This window comes from Adiantum capillus-veneris, chromosome 26 (assembly GCF_014529385.1).
Source record: "Adiantum capillus-veneris isolate H3 chromosome 26, ASM1452938v2, whole genome shotgun sequence".
Classification (NCBI taxonomy): Eukaryota; Viridiplantae; Streptophyta; class Polypodiopsida; order Polypodiales; family Pteridaceae; genus Adiantum; species Adiantum capillus-veneris.
In genome coordinates, this window is record NC_140956.1 from 114,244,177 (window position 1) to 114,265,592 (window position 21,416).

General features: G+C 43.9%; 1 protein-coding gene across 2 annotated transcripts in view; it reads left to right on the forward strand.

The window, feature by feature from the left end:
* Nucleotides 1–21,416, forward strand: part of LOC147424023 (uncharacterized) — a 74,232-nt gene that overhangs the window by 682 nt on the left and 52,134 nt on the right. Inside the window, exons 2-6 of one of the 2 annotated variants that reach the window (XM_086501643.1) lie at nucleotides 10,411–10,511; nucleotides 10,585–10,798; nucleotides 11,021–11,136; nucleotides 11,231–11,341; nucleotides 11,981–12,172. In XM_086501643.1, coding sequence (XP_086357769.1) covers nucleotides 10,411–10,511; nucleotides 10,585–10,798; nucleotides 11,021–11,136; nucleotides 11,231–11,341; nucleotides 11,981–12,172 — 734 coding nt within the window. Of the gene's footprint in view, nucleotides 1–10,410; nucleotides 10,512–10,584; nucleotides 11,137–11,230; nucleotides 11,342–11,980; nucleotides 12,173–21,416 lie in introns of both variants that reach the window. The other variant, XM_086501642.1, reaches the window with a different exon arrangement.

The window sequence follows — 21,416 nt, forward strand, 5'->3', positions numbered from 1 at the left end:
AAGGTATGCATTACGACCATGCTATGATTCAAGATGTTTCAAAGTGAATTTAGCCACATTCTCTATTGTTGTTGCGTGGGTGCACCACGACTACAACCTTGCATCAATAGTGTGTACTTTTTCCTACGCTCAAGGTGCATGGCTCCACTACTATGGTGGACTTGTGTCTCCTTGGGTTGAGAGGAGTCCCTTTTGGGGAGGATTTGAACTTACATAAAAAGTCACAAGAGCGCTTCTTAAAAAGAGATCAAATAGAATGTGATTAAAATCTATATTATGCCACTCACCTGCACTTTTTTACTTGAAATTTAACAATTATATGGAGTGATTGCCTCCATATGGGACACTAACCAACCTAATCAAGAGTGTCCCAACCCAATCAAGGGCCTCCTACTTTGTTGAGTAGTATTTATTATTGTAAAAGCAATGCTAGGTAAAAGCAATACTTACAAATGGTGCAAATTGCCTTCTCCTCCATTGAGTTGCTCTGTTTGGGCTGAAGTAGAAGGCAACATGATGACAAAGTTTAGTTTTGAAATGCTGTTGTGTAATGGCTTTATAATGCTTTAGATTTTCTCTTTTTAAAATCAAGCCTGTTGAGCTTGGGCTCCTGCTGCCTCTTCTGCCAATTAGCGCTAGCTTAGGTTTGCTTATATACAAACTTACTCAATTTGCCCTACCTACTTTCCAACAAAAGTCACTTAAAAATAATAAGTGAAAAATGTCAAAAATAGGGAAAATAGGCTAAATGCATTGGAAAATTCCCCTGAAGGATTCTGATGGGAATGCTTATGATCATGCTGTGTGCAACCAAAGGATATACATCTACACTAAGTGTCTGGATATGCACGGTTTGCAAACAGACTCACAAAAGTGCCAGATCACTTCTAAATCTAAACTAATTGGACTGACTGAACTCTAAATCTAGACTAATTGGATCGACTGAACCCTTGTCGTGTTGTAGCTTGTCCACGAACACATAGGGTTGGATGTGTCACGTGACAATGTTGCTATTCATTCTCGTTTGGAGTGTCCAAGCCTGTACACTTGTCCACGGACACATAGGGTTGGATGTGTCACGTGACCATGTTGCTATTCATTCTCGTTTGGAGTGTCCAAGCCTGTTACACATACAAAGTCAAGAAGACCATTAAATTAACTATATGAACATTGAGAAAAATCCCCTCCAAGACTAGCCAATTGTAACCGGCCTGTTCAATCCAAAAAGGGCGGTAGACTTTACTTTAAACCTTGATTTAGCTTTCACCCATTATTAGTCGTCTATTTTACCTGTACTTTCAAGACACAACAAAGGGGAGAGGGATACAGGCTGCTAGATTGCACCTGTATGAGTAGACAGACACCAGATTGGCCCCTAACTTAGGCGCCCCTTTCGGTATTTCTTTATTGTTCAAAAGAGGGAATAAACGCTGTGGTTCCTACAAGCTGCCCCGCACAAACTCGGCTGAATTTCCACTGTTCCAGCCCGATTTCGGCAGCATAACTGTACTAGAACCCTTCACGGTCAGTATTCCCACGCATTGACTGACTTTCCCGACGCATACGGGCACTTTGCAAAACCTGGCGAGAATCTGCAGCACGCTGAATTCTCTGTTTTCAGCCCTGAAAATGCTCCAGATCGCCTGTACAGCGGTCCCCTTGCGTCCCCGAACCTCCTGGGGGTATTAGGGTCCGTTTAGGGCCAAAACCCTAAACCTGCAAAAATACACAGCAGGCTGTAATTCACTGTTTCGGGCTCCGTTTCGCGTGCCGGTCGCATCCCTAGCAAGTCCTCGAGCTCCCGCACCTGTAGGGCTACTTGCCCTTTGAATCGGACGAGATTTCTGGCGTGAAACCTCTCCGAATTCACCTGTACCTGCGGGGGGATTAGCCGCTAGCTAATCCAGTACCTGTGCAAGAGGCTCTTGCCTCGGCAATCGCGCATGAACCCACACAACTGTACATTGGTCAAATGAAGAGCCCACTAGAGGGGCATAACATACTGCCAAAGGGGAGAGAGAGGGCAGTGCGTAGCGTGCAGGGCATCACTCCTGGCACCGCACTGTGCATAAGAGGGAAAGCAAGCACTCCATAGCTCTTAACCTGTGACAGAGACTTGCAAAATGAGCCTCCCAGCTATAAATCACGTTTTTGCCTTCTCTATAAGTAGTAAACTGGCCTCAGAGTGCCAAGTGTCACTCATTTGTGCATTTTCCCGCTTTAGACCCTCGGGTCTAAAAATATCTCACCTGCAGCCTCTGTTGACTTGGCCACAGAGTAACAAAATGATCCCCATGTCAAACTGCACGTAATGACGCGAAGACATTTTCAGGTCCCAAAATAGCAGTTCCCTAAATTTTAGGAGATGCTGCCATTATATCTTTCTAGGTCATCCGACCCTCTTTGTACACTGTGGCCACATCCAAAACTGAAATGTAGCCTCTGTAGCAAAGGATTCCACTTTGGCTAGTCAATGACCCCACTTGGCTAACCATAGTCCTTGTCCAACCTTAGTGCTCTCTTGCCCTCAGGCCTGGACTCCCTCTGGACAGTTCCACACTAGCTATGCAATGCAGGGCAGTTAGATTTCCCGAGGGGTGTTTCCAAAAAGTGAAAGTAAATAGATAATAAGAAAGAAATCAACAAAAAGGATAGATAGTAGTCACACGCTGGTGACATACCCCCCTCTTGAAATCTCAAACGTCCTCGTTTGCATCTATGTCGTCCATGCTTACTGTCAACACTGATGTATTCAACACATGTCGACACATATACGACACATACATGCTCATTGTCAACCCTGGTGTATTCAACACCTCGTCGACTCATGTATTGCTTGCGTGTGAACCCTGTCCCAATGACATAGTGGTAGCTTCGCACTCTGCCATTGCTTTGAGTCACTAACTTTCCAATGACAAAATGGTAGCTGCACATTTTGCCACTGTCTTATAGTACACGTTGGATCCCGTAACACTTTCGAGCATACCCAAACCGACAGTTTAAGAATGCAGTTACACATGTACTCCTGAATAGAAGCAACCATTGTATCCTTGACAAACTGACAAGAAATACTCACTTCTATAGCACTAACCAAACTTTTGGACATTCCATAAGAGCAATTGCCAAACTGACAATCTGTACAGCTCTAACATTCATGTAACAGGTATTTCATTTGAGCTCACTTTAAATACCATGTACATCATTTGTTTCAGAAGCCATTGTCACACTGACAATCCATGTAGCTTTGAAACTCAAGGGGTCAAGGTAGGTTGCAAATCGAAGGCTTCCAGGTAGAGTGATAACACAGTTGGTGACTCTGCAAGTTCACCTTCTTCCATCCACTTAGCATCCATTGGTGGATAGTTTCTGAACTTTACCAAGTAACGCCTAGCAACCTTGCCTTTCACTTTCCTTTCTTTGTGTGCCAAAATCTGTTCAGGGACCAAGATCTCGTCAAGTTCCTCGACTTCCGGCTGATCTTCAGCTGGAATAGCTTCTGGCACATCACCCACATAGGGTCTGAGAAGACTCACATGAAACGCATTGTGAATCTTCCAACTGTCAGGCAATTTCAGCCTATATGCAACATCACTGATTATGTCGCACACTTGAAAAGGCCCATAGTAACGCATGCTGAGCTTTGGAAAGAGTCTTTCCTTGCCCTTCATCTTCTTTAACCTTGCCTTTTCAAAGCGTAAAAGCACCCAATCACCAAGTGAATATACCACTTCACGACGGTGACGATCAGCTGCTTTCTTTTGCTTTGCCTGAGTCCTTTCTAAGGCCACTTTGACCTTCTTGTACATTTCATCCATGTCTTGAACATACTTATCTGCTTCAAATATCTTGTCCTTTGTATGCAGTATGGGAGGAACTTTCTTGCCACCTTCAACTATCTCAAAGGGTGCCTTGCCAGTTGATGAATGCACTGTATTATTGTATGCATACTCCACCAATGGCAAATATTGCTCCCATTTTCCTTTATGCTCTGACACATAGCACTTCAGCAGATCTAGGACAGTAGAATTTGCCTCTTCTGACTGCCCATCTGTTTGAGGATGAAATGACGAAGAGAATTTGAGCGTGGTGCCCATATTCTCAAACAAGCCTCTCCAGAACAAACTAGTCATGCGTGGATCACGGTCGCTAATAATCGACTGTGGCATGCCATGATACTTGAAAATATTGCTCATAAACAAGCGTGCCATCTGATCTGGCTTTATCTTCTTCCTGACAGGAATAAAATGAGCCTGTTTGCTGAATCTGCAAATAATGGTCCAAATACCATCATTTCCTGTCTGCGTTCTCGGAAGATCAAAGATAAAATCCATAGCAATACTTTCCCATGGTTTATCTGGAATAGGTAGTGGTTGCAATAACCCTGGTGCCTTTTGCCTGTCAAACTTGACCTTTTGGCATATTAGGCATTCTCGCACAAAGGCATCCACATCCCTTCTCAATGTAGGCCAATAGAAGAATGTCTCTACCGCTTTAACTGTAGCATCGATACCACGATGCCCTGCATACGGTGGGACATGACTCTCTTCCATAACTTTGCGTCGCAATGGCTTTGTGACACACAATCTGCCATGCATCATCATGAACCCGTCTTTAAGAAGATAGTGTTCATGACGTTGTCCATCCATTAGTTGCTCGAAGACCCTTGCAAAATCTTCATCATTTGCATACTGTTCTCTCATATCATCAAGTTCATGATGATAAGGAATCGACACAGCTGAAATTTGTGGCTTCCTTGACAAGGCATCGGCCACAACGTTCTTCTTGCCTTCCACATGCACAATCTGAAAATGGAACATGGACAAGATATTTGCCCATCGCATATGCTTCTCAGATAACTTTGTTTGTGTCAAGAAGTATCGCAAGGTCTGATGGTCCGTTTGGACAACGAAATCTGCACCTAGCAGGTAGTGTTTCCAACTTAAGAGCGCATGAATCACAGCCAGTAACTCTTTCTCATAGACCTGCATGGTCATCTCTGGCCCTTGCAAAATTCTGCTCTCATAGGCTACTACCCTGCCATCTTGCATTAGCACAGCACCAATGCTACTACCGCAGGCATCACACTGGACCACAAATGACTTCCTAAGATCTGGCAACACAATGACTGGATCCGAAGTCATCTTTTCCTTTAAGAGATTAAAAGCTGAAATCTCTTTTTGTGTCCATCTAAAGGTGACTGCCTTCTTTTGAAGAGCATGTAAAGGTGAAGCAATCTCAGCGAAATTTCGGATAAACCGTCTGTAATAGGAGCATAGTCCCAAAAAGCTTCGGACATCATGCACCGTCTTCAAATTTGGCCATGACTTGATCGCTTCAACTTTTGCAGGATCCATTCTGACACCATCCTTTGAGACAATGTGTCCCAGAAAGTGAATCTCTTCCAGAAAAAACTCACTTTTCTTTGCATTGATGAGCAACCTATGACTGCGTAGCTCTTTGAACACAATGGCCAAGTGATGCCTATGCTCCTCTTCATTCTTTGAGTAGACTATCATGTCATCAAAGAATGTACCAACAAACTGCTGGTGTGGACGGAAAATTCTGTCCATCATCCTATTGAACGTAGCAGGAGCATTTGTGAGACCAAAGGGCATCACTAAAAATTCGTAAAGGCCAAACGTTGTTCTAAAAGCAGTCTTGTGCACATCCTCTGATCTAATGCGGATCTGATGATACCCACTCTTTAGATCTATCCTGCTAAACATAGCTGCTCCTTCTAATTTGTCCATAATATCATCAATTCTAGGTATAGGGAACCTATTCTTGATGGTATTCTTGTTCAGTGCACGGTAGTCGATGCACATACGCCATGAGCCATCTTTTTTCTGCACCAACAATACTGGAGAACAGAATGGAGATGAACTGGGCTGAATCAGCCCTTTTTCTAACAGCTCCTGTACTTGGCCCATTATCTCTTTCTGCTGAGCCGCACTAACCCTGTACGGAGGCTTATTTGGTGGGCTACAGCCTGGCACCAAATCTATCGCATGGTCCTCGGGTCTCTCTGGCGGTAATTGAGACGGTAATGAATCGGAAAAACAGTCACTATACTGTTGTAAAAACATTGACCTTTCTTTATCTAGCACAGATAAATTTGATTCATCACAATCTGACACTTCACGTGCAAAAACCAAGTACGCAGAAAGATGCTTTTTCATTACAGAAGTAATAGCAGAAGCTGATACAGTAGGAATAGACTCCCCTTTAAGCTTTACATCTAGAATGTGAGTCTTTCCCCTGCTCTGTACAGTGATCTTTTTGTTGTAGGCATCCAGGATTCCCTGTACACGAAACAACCAAGGAATACCTAACAACACATCACATCCGTCCAGTGGCATGATGTAAAATTCTTCAGCATCTACATAGGACTGGATATGTAGACGCAACTTTCCAATGATGGGTGTCACAGCCTCTGTATGGCCAGGACATGCCAAACCTGCCTCTGCTGTATACCCCATCTCTTCAGGTCTGATTCCCAACTTTGAAGCCAATTCTGGGGAAATAAAGTTGGCTTTAGCACCTGGATCAAAGAAGATAAGCACTGTTTGATCCCTGACCTTTCCCCATGCTCTGCAAAGCTCACTTGCATCTGAATTTGGCTTGTCGCCCACCATATCTGGCACTAGACCAGCCATGGGCTTCTTTCCTTTCTTGTCTTCCTTGTCTTCAGAATCAGCTGGCCTTTTCTTTGTAGGACAGTTGTAAGCAATGTGGCCAGGCTGCTCACATATAAAGCATTTGTTCTCTGTCCTCAGGACCTTCTTTTGCTCTTCTGACTTGCGAGGAAAACGTCTTTTCCATTTCTTTGCTGGTCCTTTTTCTGATTCAGCCGTAGCTTTGTCTTTCCCTGCATTGGCTGACTCCTGAGTCCCTTTAGGAGCCTCATTGGGAACGTGCTTCTTGGCTGAATTTTTCTTGCCTGATCCTGCCTTGACGCCAGTGTTAAATTCACAATCTTCTCCCTTGAGCAAACCATTGCCAGTGTTTGCTACCTCGATGAGCTGCGTCAAAGTAGTGACTTTGGTCTTTGTGCAGTATTTTCTCAATCCTTTGGGTAGGCCACAACAGTATTTTTCTATCTGTTCTGTCAATGGCACAAACCTATAGGAAGTTACTGGAAGTAGAGCTTTCCAAAACTTCCGATTGTAATCATCCAGATTTCTGCAAGTGGCAGCATTAAGCTGGTGCCATTCTGTCATGACATCTGCTTCGAAATCATCAGATAACCATGCTGCTGCAAAAATCTGCTTGAAGTAAATCCATGTGGACGGAGCTTGCCCTTGAAGCAATAAAGTTGTCCACCATTGTCCCGCATTCCCTGTCAAGAAAGTGGCTGCCTTGCGGACCTTTGAAGCCTCTGTAAAGTTTCCCCCTGCATAGGCCTTATCAAACTGCTGGAGGAATGAAAGAGCCTTCTTCCTGTCATCAAACCCTGTAAAGGTCGTGAATGACACACCTTTGCCACCTTCTTTGTACGGAGTTGGCCTCTCCAGCGGCGTTAAATTGTCATATGGAAGTGACTGAAACATGGGAACACTATTAAGGTTCATCTGTGTTCCTTGGCCGCTATTAACTTGACCTAGAAATGCCATATTTGGCTGCTGATTTGTAATTCCAGCCATACCAAAATTTGCTTGTGGCATCCCAAATTGGCCCTGAGTGCTCTGAAACCCTGGTAGCATGCCCGTGACACCATACATGGGGTTAGGCATCATCGTTTGAGCACCCGCAAACACTGTTCCTGGCGTATAAAACTGATTTCCAGGTGCATGACCAGCCATGCTTTGGAATACGGATCCACCTCCAAAATAGCCAGGGTGTACTGAAGGTGGTGGGAAGACTTGTTGCATAGCCTGTAAGTTGCTTCCCTGCCCATTAGAACCAGCTATAGGCTGCTGAAAGGTGGCGGGCTGAATTGGTACAGCTTGAAAAACTGGCATCTCAGCCACCTGTTCTTGCACCTTAGGCATACGTTGTGGAGACTGCATGTTCTCCGTCAAGTGTACAGGTGTTTCCATTGACTGTGCGGTATGAATCACCTGTGTTCGAGCCTTAACAGGCTTTTGAATATGATCCAGTGACCCAACTTGCTGAGACGGAACAGGAGGTTGCAGAAAGGCTAAAAACCTCGGATTCTGCATTACTTGTGTGAACATAGCCACAGCAGTAGCCAACTGGGTCCTGAATATATCATCATCAGTCTGTGGTGGTCTTGAGGACTCACCCACTTCATGTGTCTGTTGACCCTGTGAAGAGGAAACCTCTTCAGTCACATCATCTGGTCTGTCAGCCATAATTGCAATTCCCTGTGTCTCGTCTATGATCCCCTGTGTCTTCAAGCCCAAAACTGCCCAAGGCTCACTTCTATGGGAAAAAGTGATTTAATCCCGTCGATGGAACCATGAAACCGGCCTGTTCAATCCAAAAAGGGCGGTAGACTTTACTTTAAACCTTGATTTAGCTTTCACCCATTATTAGTCGTCTATTTTACCTGTACTTTCAAGACACAACAAAGGGGAGAGGGATACAGGCTGCTAGATTGCACCTGTATGAGTAGACAGACACCAGATTGGCCCCTAACTTAGGCGCCCCTTTCGGTATTTCTTTATTGTTCAAAAGAGGGAATAAACGCTGTGGTTCCTACAAGCTGCCCCGCACAAACTCGGCTGAATTTCCACTGTTCCAGCCCGATTTCGGCAGCATAACTGTACTAGAACCCTTCACGGTCAGTATTCCCACGCATTGACTGACTTTCCCGACGCATACGGGCACTTTGCAAAACCTGGCGAGAATCTGCAGCACGCTGAATTCTCTGTTTTCAGCCCTGAAAATGCTCCAGATCGCCTGTACAGCGGTCCCCTTGCGTCCCCGAACCTCCTGGGGGTATTAGGGTCCGTTTAGGGCCAAAACCCTAAACCTGCAAAAATACACAGCAGGCTGTAATTCACTGTTTCGGGCTCCGTTTCGCGTGCCGGTCGCATCCCTAGCAAGTCCTCGAGCTCCCGCACCTGTAGGGCTACTTGCCCTTTGAATCGGACGAGATTTCTGGCGTGAAACCTCTCCGAATTCACCTGTACCTGCGGGGGGATTAGCCGCTAGCTAATCCAGTACCTGTGCAAGAGGCTCTTGCCTCGGCAATCGCGCATGAACCCACACAACTGTACATTGGTCAAATGAAGAGCCCACTAGAGGGGCATAACATACTGCCAAAGGGGAGAGAGAGGGCAGTGCGTAGCGTGCAGGGCATCACTCCTGGCACCGCACTGTGCATAAGAGGGAAAGCAAGCACTCCATAGCTCTTAACCTGTGACAGAGACTTGCAAAATGAGCCTCCCAGCTATAAATCACGTTTTTGCCTTCTCTATAAGTAGTAAACTGGCCTCAGAGTGCCAAGTGTCACTCATTTGTGCATTTTCCCGCTTTAGACCCTCGGGTCTAAAAATATCTCACCTGCAGCCTCTGTTGACTTGGCCACAGAGTAACAAAATGATCCCCATGTCAAACTGCACGTAATGACGCGAAGACATTTTCAGGTCCCAAAATAGCAGTTCCCTAAATTTTAGGAGATGCTGCCATTATATCTTTCTAGGTCATCCGACCCTCTTTGTACACTGTGGCCACATCCAAAACTGAAATGTAGCCTCTGTAGCAAAGGATTCCACTTTGGCTAGTCAATGACCCCACTTGGCTAACCATAGTCCTTGTCCAACCTTAGTGCTCTCTTGCCCTCAGGCCTGGACTCCCTCTGGACAGTTCCACACTAGCTATGCAATGCAGGGCAGTTAGATTTCCCGAGGGGTGTTTCCAAAAAGTGAAAGTAAATAGATAATAAGAAAGAAATCAACAAAAAGGATAGATAGTAGTCACACGCTGGTGACACCAATACCCAAGTTTCTATGGAAAATAGTTTTCTGAAAGTTTGTTTGAATTAAAAAAAAAAAAAAACACTTTGAAGCTCGACCTTGAGTCATGGCACTGTATAAATTATGGAGATATCGAGCTTCTAACCTGTTAGATTTGAGTTACATGTGTGGGTCCTATATGTGGCTCATTGATTTGTTAATCAGTCATAATTTGTGACTTTCGAGGACAAATTGACCGTTTGTCTCTAAATTTATATTTTGCTACCAATATGGTTATTGGTAAGCTCATCATATAGGGTTTATGCACTTCATGTTTCCGTTGGTGCATTGTGTGGTTTGATAAGATTTACCTGTGTTTTAGTATTTTCCTATCAGTATGATTATTGCCAAGCTTATCTTAGATGGTTTATGCACTTTAACTCTGGTCGGTGCATTGTGGCTTGATAAGATTTACCTCTGCTACAAACCTTGCACTTTAAGGTGAGTAATCCAGAGATAAGTTTTGGTTTCCTGTTTTGCCTTTTAGTGCGCTCCTTTGGAACAGAAGGGCGGGGAACGAACATTTTGCGCATCCCTCCTAGCAGTAAAGTTTATGATTACATCATTTTCCGGAATACGGATATCAAGGTAAGGGTGTTTTGGGGGCCATCACTTTGGAAGTCCGCAAATCTTTACTAACTAGCGATGTGGATCTTGGCAGGATTTGAGTGTGGTAGCCTTTTCACATAACTCAGACAAACCTACAAATGATATGCCAGAAGGGACTAGTCCTCAGGACTTGGTTCAAAACGATTTGAGTGGTCATTGCATGGACATATGTTTGGGATGGCCAGTTTCCCCTCAACCATCACAAATGCAAGAGGGTGCAAATTGGTGGCAATGGCTCTTCTCGTCAGCTGCTTCAGGCAGTTATGGTATGTCTCCAAATGCTGTTGTGGCTACTTTTTCAAACAGTCGAAAGAAAACAGCACCCTCGTCTTCTTGGAACTCATTCATGCACGAAAACTATGATGCTTCTGTCAAGAACTCCCATGCAAAGCTCTTAACTTTCGAGCAAGTCCCAATGTTTATTCCAAGGACCCAAAGTTTAGAGATGTCGCAACATCCTGCTGCTTATGGGACACTGCTTATGACAGGTCATGAAAGTTTTCAGCCAAGTTCTCCTCACAGTGCTTCACAGGTGCGGCCCTTGTGGCAGCAACCTCTACTTCCATTGCCAGTGCCTGAAATTGAACATAGGAGGCTCATGAGGGTGAGCACAAACATTTGTTGCTCAATTAGGACTTTCTTTGAATGTTTAAGACATTTACTCTAGTTAGTACGCTTTCCCTCATTTATTTTTTCAGGAAAAAGGCTTAGCCAGTCTTCAGCATGCAAGGAGGCCAAGGGTTAGTTCAAGAAGAAGGTCCAAAAGAACCTTTTCTGAAGAGGATTCATCTTCTAGTCCCTCCAGTGAGGTATTTCTTATTTTGACACTTCTTCCCAGTTTAGGTGCATGCCATAGGTTTACCATCTGATTGTACATGGAACATGATATCCTAGAATCAGCCAATGAAAGAATGTGTGCTTTCTATTTTGGCTTGGTTGTAGCTCCATAGAGCCAAGACTATCATGATGTAGGTTTTATTGGCAAACCATTCATAGCTTTCCTGCCTGCCCCTCCCCCCCCCCCCCCCCCCCCTCCCCCGCGCCCAAAAACACAAAAAAAAAAAAACACTCTCTTCCAACTTAATGCCACACTACAACTCACCTGTGTAGCTTTACCTCCCTGCATTGTATGATGTAGTTTGTTTGAGCTTGTGCTCTGGCTTCTCATTATATCTCTCCTTTGAGTAGGGGATGTTTGAACCCGTCAGGGCGAGCTTGTAAGCAGTAGAAGGATTATCTTCTCTCACAAAAAAAAAGAAAATCATGGAGGAGGTTATTTTGATGTATGTTAGGAAGGATATCACAAGAATTAGGTGCTGGATGTGGTATTGCAGGAAGGAGTATTAGTGACATTGCCCTTGCTTGAGTGACAGATGGAAACTGTTCATTGTTCTGCAATTATTAGCTATTAAGGCACTAACAATTGAGCTCATGTGGGTGCTATGCAGGTCAGTTGCTCACTTTTTGATCTCTCAAAAGATTTTGATTTTGAAGCTATGAATGAGCACTTTAACAAGAAGGATGTATGGAATCATATAGAGCTTGATGAACAGCAAGGAATGCTTACCAATTTTAAGCAAGATGATCCATCGCAAACAGTCTTGGATAGTAGAACAACTTCCAGTAGCCTTTCAAGAAAGGTTAGAACTCTTCTTTTATTGAGGAATATTAGCTAATCATTTAAAGTTTCATTTTCAACAGAAAAATTGCAACCGTGAGTTAGGAAAATGGCAAATTTTTAATAAGTGTGAATTGTGCACGGATTCTACTTCGTTTTTGTTCTAAGGAGTATTGGTCCATACAGCCTGTAGAATCTTAAGAAATTTTTCTTGAATTTGTGAATCATGGCTATAATGGAATTGGAAATAGATGGTAATATGACAAACCCTGTTTATATTTGATCAAACATCAAATTCTCTTTATTTGCTGCTTTTACATTGGGACAAATGTGATTTCAATTTTGTGACTCTTCTTGGCACGTGCCTATTTGGCCACCATCTTGTGGCTTAAGGGCACTGTGAACCTCGAGTTGGATCCTGCAATGTAGTTGACAAAGGTTTGCTTCTGCATTTCGGGATTTTGCTGCTGCTCCTTTGATACAGGAATGAAGGCAGAGCATCCAAGTATTGGGAAGTGTGATGCTAGTAAGCTTCATAAGAAAACTCCAAGGGAACTCTATGCAATGACTAATTATCTAGATTGCAGTAAAACATGCCTCTGCCCAATAGACATGAGCCATTGATACTTGTTCAAGGACAGGTAGGTAGCTCTTGATGCACGAGCCTAGTACGGGCCATCTCAAAAAGATCCTTTCTTTAGCTCCACAACTTCATTCTCTCTCCAAAAATGATCCGGTGTTTGCAAGCTTATGCTTGATGCCTCTATAACTGGCTTGGATACCTAAGACGGAAATCTTCAACAACACATGAACAGAAGTGAAAGAACTCTTAACACTTGAACTGAAAGAGATGAGAGAACTCGACACGAAGCGATGGAGTTCTGTTTCCAGAAATAAAAACATACATAGTGTGAAATAAAAACATTCACCTCACTTTTGACACTTCTCGATGCATGCAAATTAAAGCAATCATGTACATATTGTGATATATGTTGAAGCGGCTACTGCGGTCGCTATCATGTACATACCTTTTCGGGCGGTCGTGGCCCTTGATGTGGCGCATTTGCGTGCTTTTCCACTTGATAAGATGCCTATTTTGGTTTTATGATGTATATACTCCAAGTATTTCATGGTGGCACACTCATCTCGCCTATAACAGATGTCGTTGCAGAATTGCATGGAAAGTGACTCAAAATGGTATATTGATGAAATATGATGCTTATCTATGATTTTTATGCTTATGCGAGTGATCCCACAAATTTAAGGATTTTTCTGACTTCGTTTGGGATTTTTCGCATAAAAAATGGTATTTTTTGGGCCAAAAATGAGTTGGAAATGGCCTAGGTTTGGTCGAAAGTGGAAAATGGCCTAAAAATTGACACATCAGCTAAGAATGCCGTAGGGGAGGAGAGGGTTGCTTTTTACAAAACAAAAAAACTTGCAATTTTCTTCGATTGTGCAATAGCTTCCATGGTTGCCCAATCTATGTGTGTTGTAGTCTTGCCTCTTCGCAATTTTTGAGCTTGTGAGGGAGTGAATTAGGGTTTTCCCTTATCAAAATGGTGTGTGGGTTTCAATATAGAGACTCTTAAACCTTTGCAAAATCAGAAAATGGTCGCCATGAAGGTGGAATGTCACAAAGTGATGACGTGGCGAACAACAAAAACCCTAATTTCTGCAAGAAACCCTAAAATTCCTGCAAACCCTAATTTTTGCCAAAAACCCTAATTTTCGAAAATCGCGGAGGCTATTAAATTTTTTTTTGTTGAAAATGATGAGCGACGCAAATTTTGCTTTTTCTCTACAATATGAGAAAGAGAGAGAGAATGCTTTTGCTTTCAAGTTTTGACTCTCTGTGAGAGAGAGACAGCAATTGCTTTTGATTTGAAGCTTTTGGGGCTCTGCTTTTGGGCATCCCTTGTAACCTTTAAATTAGTGGTGAGGGCCTCACTTCTCAGGGCATCTGGACGCAGAGTCTGAGAGTGAAACCCTAGCCACTCTCTTGTACTTTGATTTGATTAATATAAAAAGAAATACCGAAAGGGGCACCAGTCTTTGGGGCCAATATCTCTAGGCACGGAACTCCGCCGGGCCAGTGCAAATCTATTGTGATCTGTGAACTGTTTTGAAGTGGTTATTCGGTGCTGTCGCGGTTGATTCTTGACTTGGAGTGTCCAAGTCTGTTACAGTGGTATCAGAGCACGGCCGATTTCTCTGCTACGGGAAATCCGATCCCCGAATTTTTTTTTCCGCGGCACCTATGGCTTCAGGAAATGATCAGTCGACTCCCTCTGCATCTGGAGATGCTGGCTGGGATCACAACGAAGATTCAGACAGAGAGTATGGCCCGTCTCGGCCTACTCAGGCGGAGCAAAGAGAGATGGAGCGTCGTCAATTGATTGGCGATGCAACAAAGATGATGCTCAATTTTGCCAAGGATCCGAAGATGGCAAAATATATGAACCAGACCTCTTTGGAAGAGGTACAGATGGAGTGGCAGAGAACCACAACACCACTCCCGAAACCCGCTCTCAAGAAACCTTCTGCCTCCAAGAAAATATATGAAGAAGGAATTGGAGAACGTGGTTGATGCACAGATTGCTCAGCTTTTTGATGCGCAAAAGAAAGCCAAAAAGCACGGCAAAAAGCAGAAGAAAAGCACCGACTTTCTAGGTTATTTGGGTTGTCAGTCAACTTTTGACAAGGCAAAGAAACAGAAGAAGCGTGTCAAGTTTGAAGGCTTACTCAATTCTTCATCTTCTCTGACAGTTCTTCTAGCTCTTCAGACTCGAGCGAAGAAGACAGAAAAAAACAAAAAGCGAAGCAAGACACAAAGCTTCGGAAAGGGCAAGAAAAAGGCAAAGAAGGCTACATATCGCCCAGAGACTGACAATTCTACTGAGGACTCGTCTACAGACAACTCAGATTCCGATGACGGAAAGTTTTATGCGAACAAGAAGAATTTTTACAAAGCTAACCAGTATGACTTTCTCGAAGATAAAAGCAAGAAAGTCCGAGAGTTTAAGGAAGGTGGCCACTCGATCAAGTTTGATACTTTTTCAGGATACTCAGATGCTTCGAAGGCTTTGTCTTTTATACAGCAGTTTGACATCGCTTTCGCGGGAGGATGCTATTCAGAGCACTCCAAGATTCGGAGAGCTGCCTCTTACTTTAAGGGGAATGCTCGTACTTGGTGGTCCACGCTTCTTTTAAACAAGACTGCGCCAGTTAAATGGCTGAAATTTAAGAAGCTTTTTATTCCTTCTTGGTTGACGCAAGAATATGAATGAGATATACGAGCTGCTTGGAACCATCTTCGGATGACCAAGAAAGACACAATCAATGCTTATTGTGAAAGATTCTGGAGCTCTTTTCTACCCGCCTCTTCATTCAAGAAGATCTTGTTCAGAGAACAGATTGAACGGTTTACCTTGGGTCTACCTACAGAGATCCGAGATCACTGCTTGGAATAGAAGTCAGCTTCTATTTAGGAGTTGATGAGTCATGCGAAGCGGGGCTTTGCCATTCACTCTGGCAGTTTGACCTACCCCACAGATAAGGCCATGACACAACGAGCCGAACAGACTTCTGGGAATGAAAGTATAAAGAAAAAGAACAACCCAGAGAAAAAAAGATGCACGACCCAAGCTTACTCCTGAGGAGAGAGCTCGCTTCATCAGAGAGGGGAAGTGCTTTGGATGCGGAGAACATGGACATATCTCCGTGAAGTGCCCTATAAAGGCACAGAAAGAACAGAATGATAAAGATGACCACAGGTCTGAGAGTTCTAGAGCAGCTGAGGAATGTGGCAGAAAAGGCAGATAGAAAAGCAGAACTGGTACCACATGGCGTGGGACTTGTACCGAATCTAATGAATGAAAGTACAAACTTTGCCGCTTTTGGGGCAAAGTGTAGGATCAGGAAGCTCTTTTGAAGGAGCCAAGGCCAACTTCTTTTCACTTGGAATTGGCGGCTCGATTTGGAAATTACGCCCTACAGACTGACGCCACAGGCGGAGGTAGTTCGACTGGCACCCGGATGGGATGTTGCCATTACACCGAGCATTGGCAAACTTTGTTTGCAATGACAGGGGTGTTCAGGGCACGCGAGTGACGTTCTACTCGGGATCCCTTGGTACCGCAATAACTACGCCGTGGTTGACTACCGGGCCGAGAAAGCGACTTTGATAAATGAAGGGCTTAGAGATTGTACTTGATGAACTTGAGTTTCTTACTCATTCTTTTGGGAGAGAACTGAACGCTGGATAAAGGTTGAATATGTTTTGACCTGATCAAAAGAACGCCAAGATTTTTCTCCACACTCATGCCGATTGCTTTTCAAAGGGCTTGAAGATCAGACCATTGATCTGATACCCGGAAGCACGCCACCGAATCGGCCACCCTAACGTGTGAGCCGCACACAAAATGAAGAGATTATGAACCAAGTGAAAGACCTCTTGGAAAAGGGTCTTGTCCAGCCTAGTACTTCACCATATTGCTGTCCAGTGTTGTTGGTTTTGAAGAAAGACGGATCTTGGAGAACGTGCATCGATTATAGCACTCTCAACGAAATCACCATCAAGAACAGATTTCCGATTTCTAGGATCGATGATATACTCGACAGGTTACAGGGATCCTCGTGCTTTAGCAGGATTGACTTGAAGAGTGGATATCATCAGATTAGGATAGCGCCGGGAGATGTCTACAAGACAGATTTTTGGACGACTTTTGGGTTATTTGAGTTTTTGGTGATGCCTTTTGGTTTAACCAATGCTCGTGCGACATTTAACCGGATGATGGACAGGATTTTTCGAGAGTACAGGCTATTTGTTGGCACTTTCTTTGACCGCATCATTGTTTTCTCCAAGAATGAGGCAGAACACAGAGATCATCTGCTTCAAGTCTTTCAGACATTACGAGATCACACATTAGTGATTAATGCAAAGAAAAGTAAATTTTTCCTACCAGAGATACACTTTTTGGGACACAGTGTGTCAGCAGCAGGAGTGCAAATGGACCCGGCCAAGATAGAGACTATCTGTGATTGGCCCGATTTGAGGAATGTCCATGAAGTTAGAAGCTTCTTGGGACTGTGTTCGTACTACAGGCGGTTCATACGAAAGTTTGCAGAGGTTGCTTCCCCTTTGCATACCTTGACACAGAAAGGAGTACCTTTTTCGTGGGGACCCACAGAGGTGACTGCCTTTCGGACATTGAAAGAGAAATTGACTACGGGGCCTATTTTGACTTTGTCGGACTTGCAGAAGTCATTGAAGTATATTGTGATGCTTGTGGTCGTAGTCTGGGTGTGGTCTTGATGCAAGAAGGCCATGTCATAGCTTACGAGAGCCGTTTGTTCTCTAGGCCGGAGATGACAACACAGATCTATGAGAAAGAGCTTCTGGCAGTGATCCATGCTCTTACTCAGTGGCGGCACTACCTACTCGGAGCGGATTTTACTGTCTTTACAGACCATCAGAGTTTGTGCTACTTCTTGTCACAGAAGCAGCTTTCGGAAAAGCAGATGTGGTGGGCGAACATCTTGTCACAGTTCCACTTCCAGATTGTCCATGTGAGGGACAGAAGAATGTGGTGGCAGATGCTTTGTCTCGGAAACATTGGTTCTGGCTATTTCCGCGATACATCATAGGAGCTTCGAGGATATGGTCGATCAGTATGCCACAGATACAGATTTTGCAGATATTTTCACACGGATACGGGATGGGGGGACAATAGCTGGATACTCCCTTCGGGAAGGCTACTTGATGAAAAAGACTATGTTTTGCGTTACACAGCCGTTGAGGGATAAGGTTATGACTGAATGCCACTGTCCACCTTTTACGAGTCACCGCGGCATTGCTACCACCATGAAGGGGGTAGAGAGATACTTCTTTGGGCCGAGACTCAAAAAGGATGTGGAAGAGTTCGTGCGCAGTTGCTTAGTATGCCAGAAAGTCAATTTTGACAGGCATAAGGCACAGGGATTGTTACCCATACCCACCCGCCCCTGGAAAAGTATTGAAATAGATTTCATTTTTGATCTCTCGAGAACACAGAATGATCGCGATGATTTTCCGATTACATGGCACGTCTGAGACGATTGTCTCCGACAGAGACCCCAGATTTATGAGTTTGTTTTGGAAGGCAATTTGGGAGAACATTGGCACGCAGTTGCAGTTCTCGTCATCGTTCCACTTGCAGACTGACGGGCAATTTGAGATTGCCAATTCAGTGATTTTGGATTTATTGAAGTCTTGTATCTCGGATCAGAAGACTCAATGGGAAAAGCACTTACCTTTTGTGGAATTTGCCTACAATAACACGATACACTCTTCGACGGGGCAGACGCCATGTGAGATTGTTGAAAGTGCTGCGAAGGTTCCATCCTTCCTGAGCACGAAGATTAGATATTTGAAGCGGATGAATATTCGCGAGGTTTGGATACGGCTTTTGCCAAGGTTCGCGAGACTTTGCAGGAGTCTCAAGAACGACAGAAAAAGGCAGCGGATCGCCATCGTCGCGACTTGAAATTGAAGGAGGATGATTGGGTGCTCTTACGTTTTGAGAAGGCACGCCTACGAAAGAAAAAAGGGAAAGTAGAGGCTTTTTCCAAAGCTTAGTATGCGATACTACGGACCTTTCCAGATCACTGACAAGATAAATGATGTCTCCTTCCGATTGAAACTGCCAGATACTTGGAGGATTCATAATGCATTGCATGTGAGTCTCTTGAACCTTGTTAAGGGTGATGTGCCTGATGATGGGGAGCCTGATGAGCAACCCGAAGTGGAGGAAAACGAGGAGATCCTTGTTCCTGAACAGATTTTGGCACATAACGATACGAAGAAAGGTAAAGTCCGAAGGCGGTTCTAGGTTAAGTTCAAGAACTTTCCTGCATTTGATGCGAAGTGGATGGAGGAGGAGGACCTAGCAGATACTCCTCGGATTGTGAAACTTTACCTCGATGTTTTGGTTTAGCATAGTCTACTCCAAACGGAACCCAGAATTCAGCTTGGCCGGAGATCTGGTGTAGTGGGATGCACAAGAGGGGAGTCACTCCACTCCTTTGTCAACAGATGTCTTGATTTTGATACTAAAGTCACTGATGTCTCTCTGAGCTTCAGGGATACTGAGAGGTGACAGTATTCTGCTGGATGACTTTATGAAATGGAATTCCTGATAATGATACTGATTTGTTCTTGACTTCTTTTAAGTGTAGGAATTGATAGCCGAAATGACTGCAGCATTTTGGTCTGATTGATCTCAAATAGACATGGTTGCAATAGGGCTTAGTCAATCGGACATCGATGAGGTCCCTATTGGACCTAGATGTGATTGCTAGCTACATTGCCGATAAATCATGGTCTAAGATCCGAATGAATGTTGAATGTCATGTGATGTCCTGTGATGTTTGGTGATGTCCTGTGATGTCGTGTGATGTGACTGTCCATTTTGTACATGTGCTAGATGTGTGTTCCTAGTACGTAGGTACTAACAGTCAGTGTCTGCTAAGACGGTTTATGGCTTTTGTCAGTTTTGCAGGCGTAATCGCGGTCGATTACAATGCTTTCAAAAGGGGGGTATGTCACAAAGTGATGACGTGGCGAACAACAGAAACCCTAAAATTCCTGAAAACCCTAATTTTTGGAAATCGCGGAGGCTATTAAAAAAAAATAAAAAAATAAAAAAATAATAATTAATAAATAAATAAATAAATAAATAAATAAATAAATAAATAAATATTTTTGAAAATGATGAGTGATGCAAATTTTGCTTTTTCTCTACAATATGAGAAAGAGAGAGAGAATGCTTTTGCTTTCAAGTTTTGACTCTCTGTGAGAGAGAGACAGTAGTTGCTTTTGATTTGAAGCTTTTGGGGCTCTGCTTTTGGGCATCCCTTGTAACCTTTAAATTAGTGGTGAGGGCCCTGAGAAGAGTCTGAGAGTGAAACCCTAGCCACTCTCTTGTACTTTGATTTGATTAATATAAAAAGAAATACCGAAAGGGGCGCTAGTCTTTGGGGCCAATATCTCTAGGCACGGAACTCCGCCGGGCCAGTGCAAATCTATTGTGATCTGTGAATTGTTTTGAAGTGGTTATTCGGTGTTGTCGCGGTTGATTCTTGACTTGGAGTGTCCAAGTCTGTTGCATGGAAGCTCGAGTATTCCTTTCAATTGTTTGATGTTACGACTATGTAATTGGGGGCGAGGCTACATGATACCATGAAGAGTGAACTTGGATGTGATTTGGTGATCCTCTCATCATAATCTCAACTACGAAAACAAGCAGATTCCAAGCACGATAGAGGAGGGGGTTTGTGACTTTGCTGTCACGAACGCTTTTAGATTTTCAGTCACCCTTAGAAAGAGAGTTGGTGATTTTCTGTAAAGGCTTTTTCTTAAAGTGTTTGTGACTCTCATCACGAAATCTCACACCAGAGGTTCTGCACCTTCCCAGCTAGACCGCACACATTCCGACATTTCTGGTGAACACGACGCGAAGCAGCTGGGGTGGGGGTTCAAAAATTTGTTTTGAAAGGTTTAAATACAAATAATTAAAACTATGGATCAGCAAGAGCAACAAGGCATGCGTTTTGATCAAGGCACAATGCAAATGTCTCAAGCATTCGCCATGTTTATGCAACAACAACAGGCTACAGAAAGAAGGGAGGTGTCAGCAACCAAAGCCCTTTAAGCTATTATGAACAAAATGGACCAATTTGAAAGGAAAGATGTCACAAAGTTTCTTCGTGGCTATGTAAAGGAGATGGAGCTACAACGGGTTCCAAAGGTGGACATGATTCGTAGTTTTGAGCTTGTTGTGGTCCTCGAGAATCGAGATTAGAGACCATGTAAGGGGAATCAGGAAGGAGCATGAAGAAGGTTGGGAGCAATTCAAATTAGCCCTAAAGGAGGATACTTCATGGAGGACTTTGAAAGGGTTACAAAAAGAACTTTCTTGGAATGGATTGCAAAGCCAAACGAAGGACTTTCCATCATAGTTACCGGGGAACGCCCCCATCAGGGGCTGGAAAGTCGAAACAGCGTTCTGACCGGCTACAGGTACCCCAAACGGCAGAGCGTTTCGACAGACCAAGCATCACCGGAACGGCAGGGGAGAACGGGGTCGGAACGTCCCGAAACGTCCCGGAACGGCAGCAATGGTAAGAAAGCATAAAGGGGCAGATTTTGGGGGTGTGTGTTTCCTTATAAATTGCTCCCCCCTCACCGCTTTCCTTCACAAATGCAACAAGCCTCAAGGCTCTCT